We start from the raw sequence: 18,167 nt of genomic DNA, 5'->3' as shown, positions 1-18,167 counted from the left end.
CAAAGGGCAATGCTGTGTGATCAAACAGTGAAGGGGAGGGCAGGGATTAAATCAAAATAGAATTGGAGGGGGAAATAATGCACTCCACTCCCTGTGACACCCACCTCTCCCTGAACAACTCCAGGGTGTCGGTGGACACCGCGTGCTCCTTCTCCAGAGACACTCGGGCTCTACCCGTCAACTTTTAATGTGTGGACTTTTAGGTTAACCTTCAAGGAGAAGGCCTGTTCATTTAACACAGGGGGGTGCTGCAGCGAGCGACCACAGGCAAAGCCCCCTTCGGTCACTTTGCCTTCCAATCACCAGGAGTCGGAGGCTTGCCTGATGTTCCCCAGAGGAGTTCCCCCAGCACTTTGTGGGGGGCAGGTTTGGAGGTGGGTTGGCAAGAAAATGGTTTTCTAGAAAAAAAAGGGTTGGGATGGAGTCCAGAACTAGAGGGCATAGGTTGAGGGTGAGAGGGGAAAGATTTAAAAGAGACCTAAGGGGCATCTTTTTTCACACAGAGGGTGGTACGTGTATGGAACGAGCAGCCAGAGGATGTGGTGGAGGCTGGTACAATGACAGTATTTTAAAGGCATCTGGATGGGGATATGAATAGATTAGATTAGACTCCCCACAGTGTGGAAACAGGCCCTTCAACCCAACAAGTCCACGCAGACCCTCTGAAGAGTAACCCATCCAGACCCATTTCCCTCTGACTAATGCACCTAACATTATGGGTAATTTTACATGGCCAATCCACCCTAACCTGCACATCTTTGGACTGTGGGAGGAAACCAGAGCAGTCAGAGGAAACCCACACAGACACAGGGAGAATATGCAAACTTTACACAGACAGTCACCCGAGGCTGGAATTGAACCTGGATCCTAGGTGCTGTGAGGCAGCAGTGCTAACCACTGAGCCACCGTGCCACTCCTAATAGGAATAGGAATAGGAAGGGTTTGGAGGGATATGGGCCAAGTGCTGGTAAATGGGACTGGCTTAGGTTAGGAAATCGGGTCTGTTTTCATGCTGTACATCTCCATGACTCTGTGACTTGAGGTCTTCCTATCTCCTCTGATTTCCACAAGAGGTGGCTTCAGCGTTGCCCGACCATTGGTAGAAAGCCCACTGAGGTCGTCAATGGGGATCTTCTCTGGGCTTTCCAAACGTCCAAATGATCGGAATTACCAGAGCCTGCAGAGCACTGCAGCTCAAAGGACACACGTGGACAGCAGGACGTTACAACCACTTGACATTTTCTTGCATTCCAGATGTTTGTTGATGTTAGCTTAACGCCTGGTCTCGGGGAAAATGTTCACGTCTATTGTAACAGCAGAGCATTCGAAATACATTGTAAGATCAAGCAGAGTTGGCATGGGATCATAAAGTGTTCTAATCACAGATTCTTGTGCTTCTGGACTGGGGACCTGACACAAGGGATCCGCAGAGGGACACAGGCAGGTTAACTGTGTGGACAGGATTCTTAGGGAACGTGACAGGGTAAGTGCAAAAAGGTTGTTTCCCATTGCAGGAGAGTACAACCAGAGGACATTGTCTCCAAGTAAGGGATTGCCCTTTCATGACAGAGATGAGGAGAGGTTTCTTCTGTCAGAGGGTAGTGACTCAGAGAGTAGTAGGGGCGTGGAAAGCCCTGCCAGCAGTAGACTCGCAAACTTTAAGGGCATTTCAATGGTCATTGGATAGACATATGGATGAAAATGGAATAGTGTAGGTTAGATAGGCTGCAGATTGGTTTCACAGGTCAGCGCAACATTGAAGGCCGAAGGGCCTGTACTGTGCTGGAATGTTCTATAATGCCTGAGAAAATTATTCAGGTTCTTTGGGGAGCTACCAAACAGGATAGGTAAAGGGGGAAGGCAGTGGATGTAACATATTTGGATTGTCAGAAGGTAAAGGACAATACATTAGGCTCCTTTATAAGGCCAGAGCCCACGGTGCTGGGGTAGTATTTTAGCCTGAGTGAAGACGGTTCTCCTCATCAGTAACTCCTCATTCTGCTCCTGAAATGCCTGGCTGCAGCCCCTAGTCCCAGTGTCCAAACTCTGGAAGTAGTTTTTGACAATCTTCCCTGGCTGTTATCCTTAACACCTCGAAAGCTTTGTTCAAATCGCGGATTGGCTAACTAATAAAAGACGGAGAGTTTGGATAAGGGGTTTAGATTAGATTACAGTGTGGAAACAGGCCCTTCGGCCCAACAAGTCCACACCGACCCGCCGAAGCGAAACCCACCCATACCCCTACGTTTACCCCTTACCTAACACTACAGGCAATTTAGTATGGCCAATTCACCTAACCCTGCACATCTTTGGATGGTGGGAGGAAACCGGAGCACCCGGAGGAAACCCACGCAGACACGGGGAGAACGTGCAAACTCCACACAGTCAGTCGCCTGAGGCGGGAATTGAACCCGGGTCTCTGGCGCTGTGAGGCAGCAGTGCTAACCACTGTGCCACCGTGCCGCCCGGTGGGGGGGGGGCAGTGGGGTGCTTTCTGAGGATGACACCTGTAACTTGTGGAGTGCCACAGGGATCAGTGCTGGGGCCACAGTTATTTACAAACTATATTAATGACTTGGATGAGGAAAGTAAATGTACTGTAGCCACGTTTGTAGATACGACAAAAATAGGTGGGAAGGCAAGTGGTGAGGATGGACACAGAGAGTCTGCAGAGGGGTACTGACAGGCGAAACAAGTTGGCAAAAAGCTTCAATGGGATCATGGCTGATCCAATCATCCTCAAACCCACTTTCCTGCCTTTCCCCCACACACCCTTCATTCCCTTCCCTGATTAAAAATCTGTCTGTCTCCGCCTTGAACATACTGAATGACCCAGTCTCGACAGCCCTCTGTGGTAAAGAATTCCACAGATTCACTCCCCTCTGGGAGAAGACATTCCTCCTCATCTCTGCTGAAATATGTGACCCCTTATTCAGAGATGATGCCGTCTGGTCCTAGACTCCCTCAAGGGGAAACAACCTCTCCCCACCCCACCCCTGTCAAGCTCCCTCAGAATCTTGTATGTTTCAATCAGATCGTCTATCATTTCTTTGAAGAGAGTTCCAAACTTCCACCTCACTTGGATGGAAACATTGAAACATAGAAACTGGGAATAGGAGTAGGCCATTCGGCCCTTCGAACCTGTACTGCCATTCAATCTGATCATGGCTGATCATCCAACTCAGTCCCCTGTTTCCACTTTCTGCCCATACCCTTTGATCCCTTTATCCCTAAGAACAATATTGAACTCCTCCTTGAAAAGATTTATTCGTTTGGCCACAACTGCTTTCTGTGGCAGAGAGTTTCACAGGCTCCCAGCTCCCTGAGTGAAGATGGTTCTCCTCATCAGTAACTCCTCATTCTGCTCCTGAAATGCCTGGCTGCAGCCCCTCGTCCCAGAGTGTCCAAATTCTGGAAGTAGTTTTTGACAATCTTCCCTGGCTGTTATCCTTAACACCTCGAAAGCTTTGTTCAAATCACTATTCCGTGTGAGTTGCTTGTTATTTGGCGACAAGGGGCTGGGGAAGCAGAGCTGATAACAGGATGAAAAAGGGACAAGTGAGTACATTGCGAAACCTGAGAAACTCAACAGGTCTGGCAGCAAGAGAGAAACAGAGAGAACATTTTGAGTCTAATATGATCCTTCCTCCACATTTCCATTCTGAATAAGTCATCTTGGAGTCGAAAGGTGAACTCTGGCTTTTTTGTCTTCACAGATGCTACCAGACCGACTGAGTTTCTCCAGCAACTTCTGTTTGTAATTCAGATCGCCAGCTCCCTCAATGTTTTGCTTCCGTTATATTTCCAAATCCTGCTGTTTCCTCAAAATGTTGTCCCCTTTCCCTGACAGGCCTATGGGGGTTGGTCAACAACGCCGGGAGAGCCATTCCCATTGGTCCAACAGAATGGATGAAGATGGAGGATTATTTAAAAGTGCTGAATGTGAATTTGTTTGGATTGATGGAAGTGACGCTGACCTTCCTCCCACTGGTGAAGAAGGCCAGGGGCCGGATCGTGAACGTAGCTAGTATTCTGGGCAGGATATCGCTTGCTGGGGGTGGGTACTGCCTCTCCAAATGTGGTGTGGAGTCTTTCTCCGACAGTCTGAGGTGAGCTTCTCCACGCCTGTTCACTTCTGTCTTGCGCAGTCAGACGAGAAAGTCTTTGCACGCCTGTCATTCCTAAACCACACCAAAGGGCAGAAACTTTCATCAAAAAAGCAGCCTGACCCGCCTCATTACATGTACTCGATGTCGACAAACCAAAACCTTTCAAGGGACCTGAGTTGTCATGATGGTTCACTTTCAGTTTTGTTTCGGGCCGTGGCATGGTGGGGCCAGTAATTGAGAAGCCCCACGCTAATGTTCTCAGGACTGGGTACAAATCCCTCTGAGGCGAACGGTCACTTTGTGATTCAATAGCAATCTGGAATAAAAAGCTCAGCTAAAGGTGGACAAAGTTAAAAATCACACAACACCACATTATAGTCCAACAGGTTTATTTGGAAACACTAGCTTTCAGAGCGCTGCTCCTTCATCAAGTAACTAGTGGGACAGGATCATAGGACACAGAATTTATAGCAAACAAATAACATTGTCAGGCAATTAAAATGATATATTGAACAAACCTGGATTCAATATATCGTTTTAATTGCATGACACTTTTGGTATAAATTCTGTGTTTTATGATCCTGCTCCACAATTACCTGATGAAGGAGCAGCGCTCTGAAAGCTCGTGCTTCCAAATAAACCTGTTGGACTATAACGTGGTTTTTAGATTAGATTACTTACAGTGTGGAAACGGGCCCTTTGGCCCAACAAGTCCACACCGACCTGCAACCCACTCCCCTACATTTACCCCTTCACCTAACACTACGGGTAATTTAGCATGGCCAATTCACCTAACCTGCACATTTTTGGACTGTGGGAGGAAACCGGAGCACCCGGAGGAAATCCACGCAGACTTGGGGAGAATGTGCAAACTCCACTCAGTCAGTCGCCTGAGGCGGGAATTGAACCTGGGTCTCTGACGCTGTGAGGCAGCAGTGCTGACCACTATACCACTGTGCTGTGTGATTTCTAACGTTGTCCATCCCAGTCCAACACCGGCCCCTCCACATCAAGGCTAAAGGTGACCAGTGTCCATTGGAGTAAAAACCCAACTGGTTCAGTGATATCCCTTAGGGAAGGAAATCAGCTACCCTTACCCGGTCTACATGTGACTCCAGACCCACAGCAACAGGGCTGAGTCTCAACTACCCATCTGGGGCAATTAGGGATGGGCAATAAATGCCAAGGATGTCCACATCTCCTGAATGACTAAAACCGGTCAAATATTCTGCCTGTTACTGCTGATTGGGTAAAGGCCGTTGTCACAGTTGGGATGGTGTCAGTCCAGTCCCCCTCTCATGCGGCTCTGTCGGGACGTCGCGTTCTCAAGTTGCTTTTGGGTGAATTGAGCCCAAACTGGGGCCGACACTGCGGGACTGAGTGAGGTGCCAGGGTAAAGTTTCCGATGAGGACTGTGGTGATATGCGGGGTGCGTTGCATCTCCGCACTGCACCAGCTCACGCCTCTTGGAGGCTCTCTGATGTTTATCACTCCCCCCCACACCCCGCCCCGGCCACGCCTTCAGCTGCTGAGACCCTCCTCTCCAGAATCGCGCCCCCCCCTCCAGTAAAACTTTCCTTCTGCAAACTGACCTCTCTGTCACCTGACCAGTAGCACAGAATGTGAAGCATCTTGGAACCTTTGCACTGCATTTAAAGGTGCCATATAAGTGCAAATAGCTGTTCCAAAGTGCACATGAATCGATAAAAGGATTTTCAGAACAGTCTGCTGAGAGAGAAGAAAAACGTTTCCTCATCTCCGTTTTAAATTTTAAAACAATGACCCTAGTTCTCGATTCTCCCACAAGAGGAAGCAACCTTTCCACACCCACCTGGTCAAATCCCCCTCAGAATTTTATATGTTTCAATTAAGTCACCTCTGACTGTTCTAAACTCCAGAGGACACAGGCCTAGCCTGTCCAGCCTTTCCTCATAAGGCAATCCACTTGTTCCAGGGATTAGTCTCATAAGCCTTCTCTGAACTGCTTCCAACGCATTAACAACCTTCCATCAGTACGGTGTCCACTACTGTACACACAACCTAAGTGTAATCTCCCTACTCTTCCATTCAGGTCCCCTTGTAATACAACATTCTATGAGTTTTCCTGCTCACTTACATTCCCATTGTGTTTTATTAGGCGGGACATGCATCATTTTGGCATCCAGGTTTGCATCATCGAGCCTGGCTTCTTTAAGACAGCTGTGACGAACCTGGCAGGCATCGAGAATGACCTGCAGCGTCTCTGGGACAGACTTTCTCCTGAGGTCCGAGAGAGTTACGGACAGAATTACTTGGCAAAGTGTAGGTATTCAGCCTGACAGTACCAACACCGCTCTGGTTCTGAGGGTCAGAAATTGGGCACAGTTCAGCAAGTGGCATGAGAGAGGGCATCCTCCCAGTGGGTGAATGCAAAATGATGTGAGTAACAAAGAGGTTGGGTGTTCTGCTCATACTCTGGGTTAGTACTCTCCCTGGTCAGTCAATGATTGAACATCCTAACCTTTATTCTTGGAAGCCCTGGACAACACCAGTTGGGGTGAGGCCAGTTAGGGTTAAGATTAGTCAACGCAGGGCATTGAATGCAAGACTTGACCCATGTTTGTACAGCTCAATGCCACACTGCCCTTACCAACTGTGGCATCTTGACTGGTGGGTGGACTGAGTCGCAAAGTGGTGTGGCGCTGGAAAAGCACAGCAGGTCAGGCAGCATCCAAGGAGCAGGAGAGTCGACATTTCAGGCATAAGCTCTTCATCAGGAATGTGGGAAGCGGGGCTGAGAGATAAATAAAAGGGTGAGGGTGGGAATGGGGCTGGGGGAAGAGTAGCTGGGAAGGCGATAGGCAGATGCAAGTGGGGAGCGATAGTGATAGGTCAGAGAGGAGGGTGGAGTGGATAGGTGGGTAGGAAGATGGACAGGTAGGACAGTTCAAGAGGGTGGTGCTGAGTCAGAGGGTTGGTTCTGGGATGAAGTTGGGGGACAGGAGATGAGGAAACTGGTAAAGACTATGTTGATGCCGTGCGGTTGGAGGTTCCCAAAGTGGAAGATGAGGCGTTCTTCATTCAGGTGTTGGGTGTCTTGGATTTGGTGGTTGAGGAGGCCCAGGACTTACATGTCCTTGGCAGAGTGGGAGGGGGAGTTGAAGTAGGGTAGTGGGATTGGTTGGTCATGTATCCCAGAGATATTCTCTGAAACGTTTTGTGAGTTGGTGTCCTGTCTCTCCAATGTAGAGGAGACCACATTGAGAGCAACGGATACAGTAGGTGAGATGTTTGGATGTGCAGGAAAATCTCTGCTGGATGTGGAAGGATCCTTTGGGGCTTGGACGGAGGTGAGGGGGGAGGTGTGGGCGCAGGTTTTACACCTCTTGCAGCGGCAAGTTAAGGTGCCAGGAGTGGAGGGTTGGTGGGGCATGGACCTAAGGAAGGAGTCACAGAGGGAATGGTCTCTGCAGAATGCAGATAGGGGTGGTGAGGGAAATGGTGGTGGGGTCTGACTAGAGATTAGTGGAGTGGAAGGTGAGGACCAGGGGGGTTCTATCCTTGTTGAGGTTGGAGGGGTGGGGTTCAAGGGTGAAGGTGCAGGAAGTGGAGGAGATGCGCTGGAAGGCATTGTTGATTCCCCCAGGTTTGTGTAGCTGAGAATGTCTCTCTCTGATTGCTGGTTGTTGTTGTTGTAACCCACTGAGAGACGGTCTCCTCGCATCATCGCTGTTTACTGCTTGTTTTCCACGGATTTGAGCTCATTCCAGGAGGGGACCTCATTGTCACCTCTGCTTGCAAGCTACCTCAGAACTGATGTGTACTATGGGGGTGGGGAGGGTGGGGCAGGGCAGTGTTTAGAAAGGAACAAGGGGGGGGCCTGTCATTTTATGGTTGTTGAATATCTTCCTGTAAGTGCGAGGTCGACTCTATTAGCTGCTGTGTCATTTCCTTTTCAGATATGAAGGCCCAGCAGTTCTCCATGAATATGTTATGTGATGGTGACCTATCCAAAGTCACAACCTGTATGGAGCATGCTCTAGTGGCCAGACACCCTCGCTCACGCTACGCTGCTGGATGGGACGCCAAGCTCTTCTGGATACCCCTCTCCTACATGCCGACCCGTCTCAGCGACTTCCTGCTCACCCTTCTGCTGCCAAAGCCTTTGCAAAGTGTCCAATGAAGAGCAGGGTAGGCTGGTCGCCATTGCAGTTCACCCCCCCCTCCCCCATCAGGGACTGGGTTTCTGGGGCAACCGCTTGGCTGGGACGACATGTCAACAGATCAAAAACACAAGGACCCCACCTCCTACCCAATCCCCTCTCTCCATCCCTGGTGGCCATAGCCAGTCCAGGCATTTGCCTGTTTCAGATGCGACCGTCAACCAGATAAAGGTAGGCCATTCGGCCCATCGAGGCTGCTCCGTCATTCAAGCTGATGGCACCAGCTTGTTTTTTGACCCTCCCTAATTGCCCCCAAGCTGACTGACTTGCTCGGCCATTCCAGAACAAAGTTGAGAGCCAACTCCATTTCGGTGGGTCTGGAGTCACGTATGGGCCAGATTGGATAAGGGAGTGAGTGAACCAAACAGGTTTTAACGGTTCATGATTGTGTGAGTAATGGTGACTCGCTCGGTGAGAATTTCCTCACCTCCCCCTCACTTCATCCCTTTTAATCTCTGACCCTCTCGTTCCTGTTCCTTTTCCATGTGGGAACAGTTTGTCCCGATCTACTCTGTCCAGCCCCCTCCCCCATGATGTTGGAACCCTCTCTCAGATCTCCCTCTCAGCCTCCTTCTCCCCAAGGAGAACAGTCCCAATGTCTTCAATCTCTCCTCCTCACTGAAGTTTCTCATCTCTGGAACCATTCTGGTAAATCCCTCCTGCCCTCTCTCTCCAATGTGTTCACATCGTTCCTATAGTGTGGGACCCACAACTGGACACAACCCTCCAGCTGAGGTCTAACAAGGGTCTTGTAAAAGTTCAACATCACCTCCCTGCTCTTGTTCTCTATGTCCCTATTAATAAAGCTGAGGACACTGTGTGCTTTATTAACTGCTCTCGCCATCTGTCCTGCCACCTTCAATGATCTGTGCACAGATACACCCAGCTCCCTCTGCTCCTGTATCCCCTTTAGAATTGTCCCCCTGATTTTAGATTGTATAATTTATGTGAGTTCATATCACAAACGTCTTTGGAATTAACTTGATGGTGCTCTGGGATGAACCATTAAGATGAGGAAGTGCCCAGGATTGAATCTCTCAGTTGTGGTGAATCATAGAGTCATAGAGATGTACAGCACAGAAACAGACCCTTCGGTCCAACCCGTCCATGCTGACCAGATATCCCAACCCAATCTAGTCCCACCTGCCAGCACCCGGCCCATATCCCTCCAAACCCTTCCTATTCATACACCCATCCAAATGCCTCTTAAATGTCACAATTGTACCAGCCTCTGCCACATCCTCTGGCAGCTCATTCCATACACGCACCACCCTCTGCAGGAAAAAGTTGCCCCTTAGGTCTCTTTTATATCTTTCCCCTCTCACCCTGAACGTATGTCCTCTAATTCTGGACTCCACGACCCCAGGGAAAATACTTTGCCTATTTATCCTATCCATGCCCCTCATGATTTTATAAACCTCTATAAGGTCACCCCTCAGCCTCTTACGCTCCAGGGAAAACAGCCCCAGCCTGTTCAGCCTCTCCCTGTAGCTCAAATCCTCCAACCCTGGCAACATACATGTAAATCTTTTCTGAACCCTTTCAAGTTTCACAACATCTTTCACTCGGAAGGAGACCAGAATTGCATGCAATATTCCAACAGTGGCCTAACCAATGTCCTGTATGGCCGCAACATGACCTCCCAACTCCTGTACCCAATACTCTGACCAATAAAGGAAAGCATACCAAACGCCTTCTTCACTATCCTATCTACCGAATCAGTCGATGGCAGAGGGAGGATAATGAACCTCATGAAGCTGGTGTGGGAGGGAGGAGGAGAATCCACCAGGGAGGGGGCCACGTATTCAGTCAGGCTCAAGCTGACATCTCACATCCCCACCCAGTGAACGGGCCAGCGATGCCAACCGGTGACCCTTATGCAGGAAGCATCTGAAACTGGCAAAGATCTGCAAGGTGGGGTCCAGCACTGCTCCAGAGCTCCTTGATTGTCAGGAATTATTTCAGTTAACTGTATTCGAATCCAGGTGGAAATACATAGATGGTGCAATAAATTTTCTAACACTTGTTTAATTTGACATCTCGTTATTTTTTTCAACAGAATTACCCATTCTCTACAGCACAGAAACACTCCATGCTAACATTAATGCAACACACTCACACCTACACGCACACACACATACACACACAAACACAATCTCTCTCTCTTACACACACTTTCTCACATACGCACGCATAGATACACACATGCATACACACGCTCTCTCTCACGCTCACACAATCTCTCTCATGCACTCTCTCCCACATACACACTCTTTCTCTTGTGCATACACACGCACATACACACACTCTCTCACAAGGCAAAAGTAAGGACTGCAGATGCTGGAGATCAGAGTCTAGATTAGAGTGGTGCTGGAAAAGCACAGCAGGTCAGGCAGCATCCGAGGAGCAGGAGAATCGACGTTTTGGGCAGGAGCCCTTCATTCCTGGGTTCAGTTCTAGCCTCAGGCGACTGTGTGTGTGGAGTTTGCACATTCTCCCCGTGTCGACCCAGGTTTTGTCCGCGTGCTCTGGTTTCCTCCCACAGCACCACTCTCTCACACACATACTGACACACTCACATACAAACTCTCACTCACACTTTCACACTGACACACAGACACACCCTCACACACACATACTCATAAACATGCTCTCACACACACACTCACTCACACACTCTTTTACACTTACACTCTCTCTCTCACACACACAAACACAAACTCTCACACACTTTCTCATGTAGCCTTAAAATGTTTTCTGAAAATCAGTAATACCGTTAACTCGGGGTTCAGTTGGCTCGGTTTACCAGATGGCTGCTTTGTGGTATCGAGTGATGCTGACAGCGTGGGTTCAATTCCCGCACTGGCTGAAGGATCCTCCTCCTCAGCCTCTCCCCTTGCCTGGAGGCATAGTGACCCTCGGGTTAAACCAGTCCCAGCTACCTCTGTTCAAGGAGAGAGCTGCCCTGTGGTTCTCTGTGAGTATGGCCCCTTTACCTGATGCTCTCACTGTGGATCGATTGTAACAGCTCTGAGTCAGAGGGTAGTGGGACCAAGGCCCAACCTTGCGGGTTGCGCTGACTCTCCAGTGGAGCACGTACTGAGGGAGACTTCCACTGTGGGAGGTGGCATCTTTTGGATGAGGCTCCATCAAAACTCCCAAGTGGATGTCAAAAGAACAGGAGGGGATGGGGGGAGAGGGTTTTCTTCTTGATATTTTGGCCAATATGTTTCCCTCGATAAACGTCATTAAAAATAAAATTATCTGGTCATTCTCATAAGAGTCATCAACGATGCTTCGATTTGAGGGTGGCACCTGCTGCCCTGGGTCTTTGTGGGACACAGCAGGCCAATTCTCAAGCTGCAGATCTTCGGCCAAGCGGGACAGAATTTCCCAGAGTGCAGTGGGGCCTGGGAAGCAGGTTTCACTTCCTCCTCCCTCCCAGCTTCGACCACGCTCTGGGCAAGAGAAGTCTACAGGCCACCGACCATCAGCGAGACAACAAATGCTCCTCATCTCTGCTTTAAATGGGAGACCTCTTATTTTTAAACAGCGATCCAGTTTTTAAACAGTGTTCTAGTCTCTCCACAAGGGGAAACACCCTCTCAGCATCCAGCCAACCAAGACTCCTCAAGGTCTTATAAGCTTAAATCAAATTGCCTCTCATTATTCAAAACTCCAATGGATACAGGCCCAACTTAAGAGTCCTAGAGTCACACAGCATGGAAACAACCTCTTTGGTCCAACCAGTCCATGCCGACCATGTTCCCAAACTAAACTAGTCCCACCCACCTGCCCATATCCTTCCAAACGTTTCTTATTCATGAACTTGTCCAAATACCCTTTAAACATTGTAACTGTGCCCACATCCACCACTTTCTCTGGAAGTTCATTCCATAAGTGAACCACCCTCTGTATAAAAACGTTGCCTCTCATGTCAGGGTGGCACAGTGGCTCAATGGTTAGCACTGCTGCCTCACAGCACCAGGGACCCGGGTTCAACTCCACCCTCGAGTGACTGTCTGTGTGGAGTTTGCACGTTCTCCCTGTGTCTGCGTGGGTTTCCTCCCACAGTCCAAAGATATGCAGGTTAGGGTGGATTGGCTGTGCTAAATTGCCCCGAGAGTTAGGTGCATTAGTCAGAGGGAAATCAGTCTGGGTGGGTTACTCTTCAGAGGGAATCTAGTCCTGTCCTTTTTAAATCTTTCTCCTCTCACCTTTAAAATATTTCCCCCCTAGGTTTGAACTCACCCACTCTTGGGAAAAGTCACTTGTCATTCACCTTATCCATGCCCCTTATGATTTTATAAACCTCAGTAAGTTCACTCCTACGCTCCAATGAGAAAAGTCCCAGTCTAGTTTTATAACTCCCAACACTCCCCATTCCCAGTCACATTCTGGTCAGTCTTTTCTGAACCTTCTCTAGTTTAATAATATCATTCCTATTTCTCAAGATGCGATCCCAGGAATAAACCATGTGAGCTAATTCATTTACATCCTCTTTTTTTTAAAAAAGGGAGACCAAAATTGTGTACAGTGCTCCAGAAACCCTAGCAACTTCTGTGGAGAGAGAAACAGAGTTAATCTTCTGAGTCTGATATGGCAGGGTATTCAGGATCTGGGTCATGCCAATACCCTGTGTCACTGGAGCAAAATGTTACAACATGTTTATTCAAATCTATTTGCCTTCCTAATCGCTCGCTGTGCCTGCATCTTAACTTTGTCATTTATGTCCAGAGTGTGGTACTGGAAAAGCACAGCAGGTCAGGCAGCATCCGAGGAGCAGGAAAAATCGACGTCTCGGGCAAAAGCCCTTCATCATTTCCTGCTCCTCGGATGCTGTCTGACCTGCTGTGCTTTTCCAGCACCATATTCTTGACTCTAATCTCCAGCATCTGCAGTTCTCACTTTCACCTTTGGGATGTACGCACCAGCCCATTCAATTGTCTGTGATCTCTCTCCATTCTCACCTTGCTGAATGTGAACTTTCCCCATGTCAAAACATTTACTACACGTCCACAACAAAAATCCTCCGTACCTGCGAGAGTTCCATTCCTGAGAACCCACGTGAATGGTGAAAATCACAAAAAGTAAAAGCTAAAAATAGGTTAAAAATCCATTAAAATCCAAAGCGTGTTAGACAGAAGTTCTTCAGTGTCCGCTGCCCACCCCCTGCAGCTTGAGAAAAGATTTCCCTTCCCTCTAACCAAACCAGAAGAACTCTCAGCAGGTCTATAGCGAGAGAGAAACACAGGGTTCCAGTTTTTGAGTCCAGTGACCCTTCCTCACTTCCCACTGTTCCTTGTAACTGCGTCATGTGAACAGTCAGATGACTTCTTCAAATTCATCACAACCAGTGTGATTGCAACCAAGCTGTTGGTTCCAAGCTGTTGGATTGTGAAACCTACGATCCAACGGGTTTGAAAGGTGAGCTGGACGTTAAAATGGAGAGCAGGATGGCTCAGCAATGATCTGCCTCTCTGTTTTCTCAGCGTGCTTTAGAAAGAGGAGATACTGACCTTATAAAGTGGGCGCAAGAGGAGGCCCTTCAGCCGCTCGAACAATAATGGCTGATCTCATCTCGACCTCGACCCCACTTCCTGCCCACTCTCCGTAACCCTTCACTAATTAAAAATCTGTCCATCTCCTCCTTAAAGTTACGCAATGCCCCAGCATCCACTGCACTCTAGGGGGAGTGAATTTAGATTCATGACCCTTTGAGCAAAGTAATTTCTCCTCAGCTGTGTTTTGCATCTGCTACCCCTTTTCCGAAAGCTGTGACCTCTCGTTCTAGAATGCTCCACGTGGGGAAACATCCCCTCCACATCTGCTTTGTCAAGCCCCCTTTAGCATCTTATATACCTCCATTGGTTCATAGAGTCCCTGCAATGTGGAAGCAGGCCATTCGGCCCATTGAGTCTACACTGACCCTTTGAAGGTCCATCCAAACCCACCCCCCTACCGTATCCCTGTAAACCTGTATTGCCCATGGCCAATCCACTGAACCATATATTCCAGGACACAACAGGACAATTTAGCATGGCTAATCCACCCTAAACTGCACATCCCAGGACACTATGGGACAATTTATCATGGCCAATCCACCCTGACCTGCACATCCCTGGGCACTACAGGACAATTTAGCACGGCCAATCCACCCTAACCTGCACATCTTTGGAGTGTGGGAGGAAACCAGAGCACGCGGACAAAACCTGGGTCGACACAGGGAGAATGTGCAAACTCCACACACACAGTCGCCTGAGGCTAGAACTGAACCCAGGTCCCTGGTGCTGTGAGGCAGCTTTCTGCTTCACCCACTGCATGCTGTTTCTGACGTGTAATTGCCAATATCTGTGAGGTACCAGCAGACAGTGTAATCCTATCGACGTCTGTCCTTGTAACCCTCGATGCTAATCTTACTTGGATCATCAGGGTGCTGTTTTGTTCGCTGACGCCGAATTGGTGGCTTAGCTGTGGATTTATTCCTCATGATCAGCACGGCATGAGAGAAAAATCCTTGTTCCTGTTGTCAGAAACGCTTCTGGGGCAGCACATTAGGCAGCCACTCCGAATGGAATTGCAGGTGAGATGGCATCAGTTAATGATAGGCTGGTACCTGGGACAGTAAGTGGGCATCATGTGTCCCTGCAAGAGTTGGTGCCCTTAAGTCAGAACATTGGCAGGCAACTTCAGCAGCTTTGCAGGTGTTTGAATGTCAATATCCACTAGAGGGCAGCAAAAGGCTACCGGCCACATAAAGGGGATATTTCCGTGGGTGGGGGAAAGGGAACAGCACTCATACTGGATGCTAAGAATCTTCGAGGAGTTTGTAAGTTGGGTGCTCTGTTCCTGTCCTGCAGCATTATCTTGGTTTGTTGTACAGCAACAACTTAAGAGTCATAGAGTCACAAAAGCACGGAAACAGACCCTTCGGTCCAACCAGTCCATGCTGACCATAATCCCAAACTAAACCAGTCCCACCTGCCTGCTCCTGGCCCATATCCCTCCAGACCTTTCCTACTCATGTACTTATCCAATTGTCTTTTAAGCATTGCAATTGCCCACACATCCACCACTTCCTCAGGAAGTTCATTCCACACGTGAACCACCCTCTGCATAAAAAAAGTTAGCCCCCATGTCTTTTTAAAATCTCTCCTCACCTTAAAACTGTGGCCCCTCATCTTGAAATCCCCTACCCTAGGGAAAAGACAACTATCATTTACCCCATCTATACCCCTCATTATTTTATCAACTTTCTTCAAGTCACCTCTCAACCTCCTACACTCCAGTGAAAGAGGTCCCAGCCTATCCAGCCTTTCTTTATAACTCAAGCCTTCCAGACCCGGCAACATCCTGGTAAATTAATCTGAACCCTCTCCAGCTGAATAATATCCTTCCTAGAACAGGGTGACCAGAACTGGGCACAGTATTCCAGAAGAGGCCTCACCAACATCCTGTACATGTCCCAAACACAATTCCCAGGAACATTATTGGGACTGATGGCAACACCAAATCACATGGGATAGTCAAAGAGGAAGGTGCTGAGGAGTATTTGAAAGGAGAGGCCAGGAGTTTTAGGGAGGCTGGTACCAACAGTGGATGATTCACTTCAGGTTTCCACTCGAGATTACAGCATTGTTTTTAATGAAAGAACCAGTGAACTTGTCTCAGTGTAACCCAGCTCTCTGCTCCTTTAACTCGCTTCATTCAAATAACTGTGTTGTGTAGCTCCAGTCAGTCATCTGACTGAATAAAGTATTCCTAAAATCTGTTGGAAATTGATTTCAACTTATTTAATTCCATATCCTCTTGCGTCCTCGTTTTACCCTGAAGCAATATTATCAGTTAGCCATTTAATAATTTCCGTATCTCAGTGAGGCGCCCTTGTCACCTTGTCCGGTAGATTTTGAGGCCTTTTGACCTTCCTCCTTCACATTTTGTGCAAAATGGCCTCTCGTTCCAAGGCCCCTCCCTGCGTTCCCTCTGCCAGTTCAACCTGAAGCCGTGCTTACTAATGAGGTGGTACCACTGCTGAAGTGAACCTGCTCATCCTCTGCTCAAACACACACCAGTTTAATTCTTAGTGTAAACCTTTCACCTGATTGGCCACCTTATACCTTGCCGTGATAGGTTATTATGATACTGTGAGCATTGTCTCCTCATCTGCAGGCCACCATTAGACGCTATAATTAACAGGTGACCTCCAAATCACCTTGCCCCTACTTCTCTCCATTCCCCAATCTTTCTCTCCTTCTTGTCTACAACTTCTGACAGAGCATCCTGTTTTATTTGATTCTGAACGTGGGCATCCACTCACGAAGCTGGCATTTATCACCCTGTCCCTAGTTGCCCTTGAGAAGGTGGGAGTGAGCTGCCATCTTGAACCGCTGCAGTCCATGTGCTGTAGGTAGACCCATAATGCTCTGAGGGAGGGAGTTCCAGGATTTTGACCTGGTGACCCTGAAGGAACGGTGATATCTTTCCAAGTCAGGATGGTGAGTGACTTACCAAAAACAGAAATTGCTGGAGAAACTCAGCAGGTCTGACAGTGTCTGTGTGGGGAGAGAGACGTTTCAAGTCCAGCTTGACTCTTTCCCAAAATTCTAAAGAAGGGTCCTACCAGACTTGAGCCATTAACTCTCTCTCTCTCTCTTTGTACAGACCTACTGAGTTTCTCCAGCATTCTCAGTGTTTATTTCAGATTTCCACTGTCCTCAGGATTTTACTGAGGGAACAGAATCGACCACAATCGTTGCTGTCACATTCAGACAAGACCAGGTATGGCCTTAAGTAAATCAAATTGATTGGTTTTTTAAAATGACAGTCCGATAGTTTCCTGTTTATCACTGAGACCAATTCTACATTAATTTCACAAATTGAATTTAAATCCCTTCAGCTGCTATGGTTAGATCTGAACTGACGTCAGTCAGTAACTACTCATCCAACTGTGTAGCCACTACACTCATATTCCAGTGTTTAATGCAGTGCTACATAAATAGGTCTGAGACTGGAAATGTACAGAAATGTCTTTGAAACTGACAGGTCAAGTTGTGAAAGCTGTTGAAAAGGTACTTTTAGCCTTCAGTAAGTCGAGGTTTTTATAAAGCGAGGCAGAGAGTGGAAAAACCAGGAACCAGAGATTGAAGGTAAGTGGTAAAAATGTCTCGAGGTGATATGAGGAGAGTTGTTTTTTTCTCATGCAGCAATTTTCCCTGGAGTGAAAGCAGATTTTATCAGAGAGTGACCCAGATCAACTACCTGAGGGGAAGAGTTTGCAGGCTACGGGCAAAGGCCAGGGCTGTGGGCTCATTCAAAGAGGTGACCAAAATATGACAACCCCCCCCCCCCCGCCCACTTCTTTTCTTTTGTCAAAAGCTTTTTGAAGACAAATATCTGAATAAATTCAGCCTTTTTGGCGTGTTCAGCCTGAGCTAGCCCAGTGTACACAGTTTGCAGTGATGGATGGACAATGAGCTAGTATCCAGAGAATGAGTGCCATGCTGATGCCAACCCCCCCCTCCCTCATCGACAGAGCTTTTTCATTGTTCACACTTGGGGACGTGGGAGTCACTGGCTGGGCCCAGCTTTTATTGCCCTGTCCCTAGTTGCCCCCTTGAGAAGGTGGGGGTGAGCTGCCTTCTTGAACTGCTGCAGTCCATGTGCTGTAGGTTGACCCACAATGACCTTAGGGAAGGAATTCCAGGATTTTGACCCAACGACACTGAAGGAACGGTGATGGTGGTGGCTTAGAGGGGAACTTGCAGGGGTTGGTGTTTCCATGTATCTGCTGCACTTGTCCTTCCAGGTGGGATTGGTCATGGGTTTGGAAGGTGCTGTCTGAGGATCTCTGGTGAAT

General features: G+C 48.3%; 1 protein-coding gene across 1 annotated transcript in view; it reads left to right on the top strand.

The window, feature by feature from the left end:
* The window catches only part of rdh5 (retinol dehydrogenase 5 (11-cis/9-cis)), a 28,391-nt gene extending 20,023 nt beyond the window's left edge, over positions 1-8,368 (top strand). Inside the window, exons 3-5 of the mRNA XM_043681788.1 lie at positions 3,851-4,109; positions 6,247-6,410; positions 8,048-8,368. Coding sequence (XP_043537723.1) covers positions 3,851-4,109; positions 6,247-6,410; positions 8,048-8,271 — 647 coding nt within the window. The 3' untranslated portion in view covers positions 8,272-8,368. The remainder of the gene's footprint in view (positions 1-3,850; positions 4,110-6,246; positions 6,411-8,047) is intronic.
* The last annotated feature ends 9,799 nt before the right edge of the window (positions 8,369-18,167 follow it).

Source organism: Chiloscyllium plagiosum, chromosome 43, assembly GCF_004010195.1.
Source record: "Chiloscyllium plagiosum isolate BGI_BamShark_2017 chromosome 43, ASM401019v2, whole genome shotgun sequence".
Taxonomy (NCBI): domain Eukaryota; kingdom Metazoa; phylum Chordata; class Chondrichthyes; order Orectolobiformes; family Hemiscylliidae; genus Chiloscyllium; species Chiloscyllium plagiosum.
The sequence above is the reverse complement of the archived record's forward strand: the minus strand, read 5'-3'. Positions and strand labels throughout refer to the sequence as shown.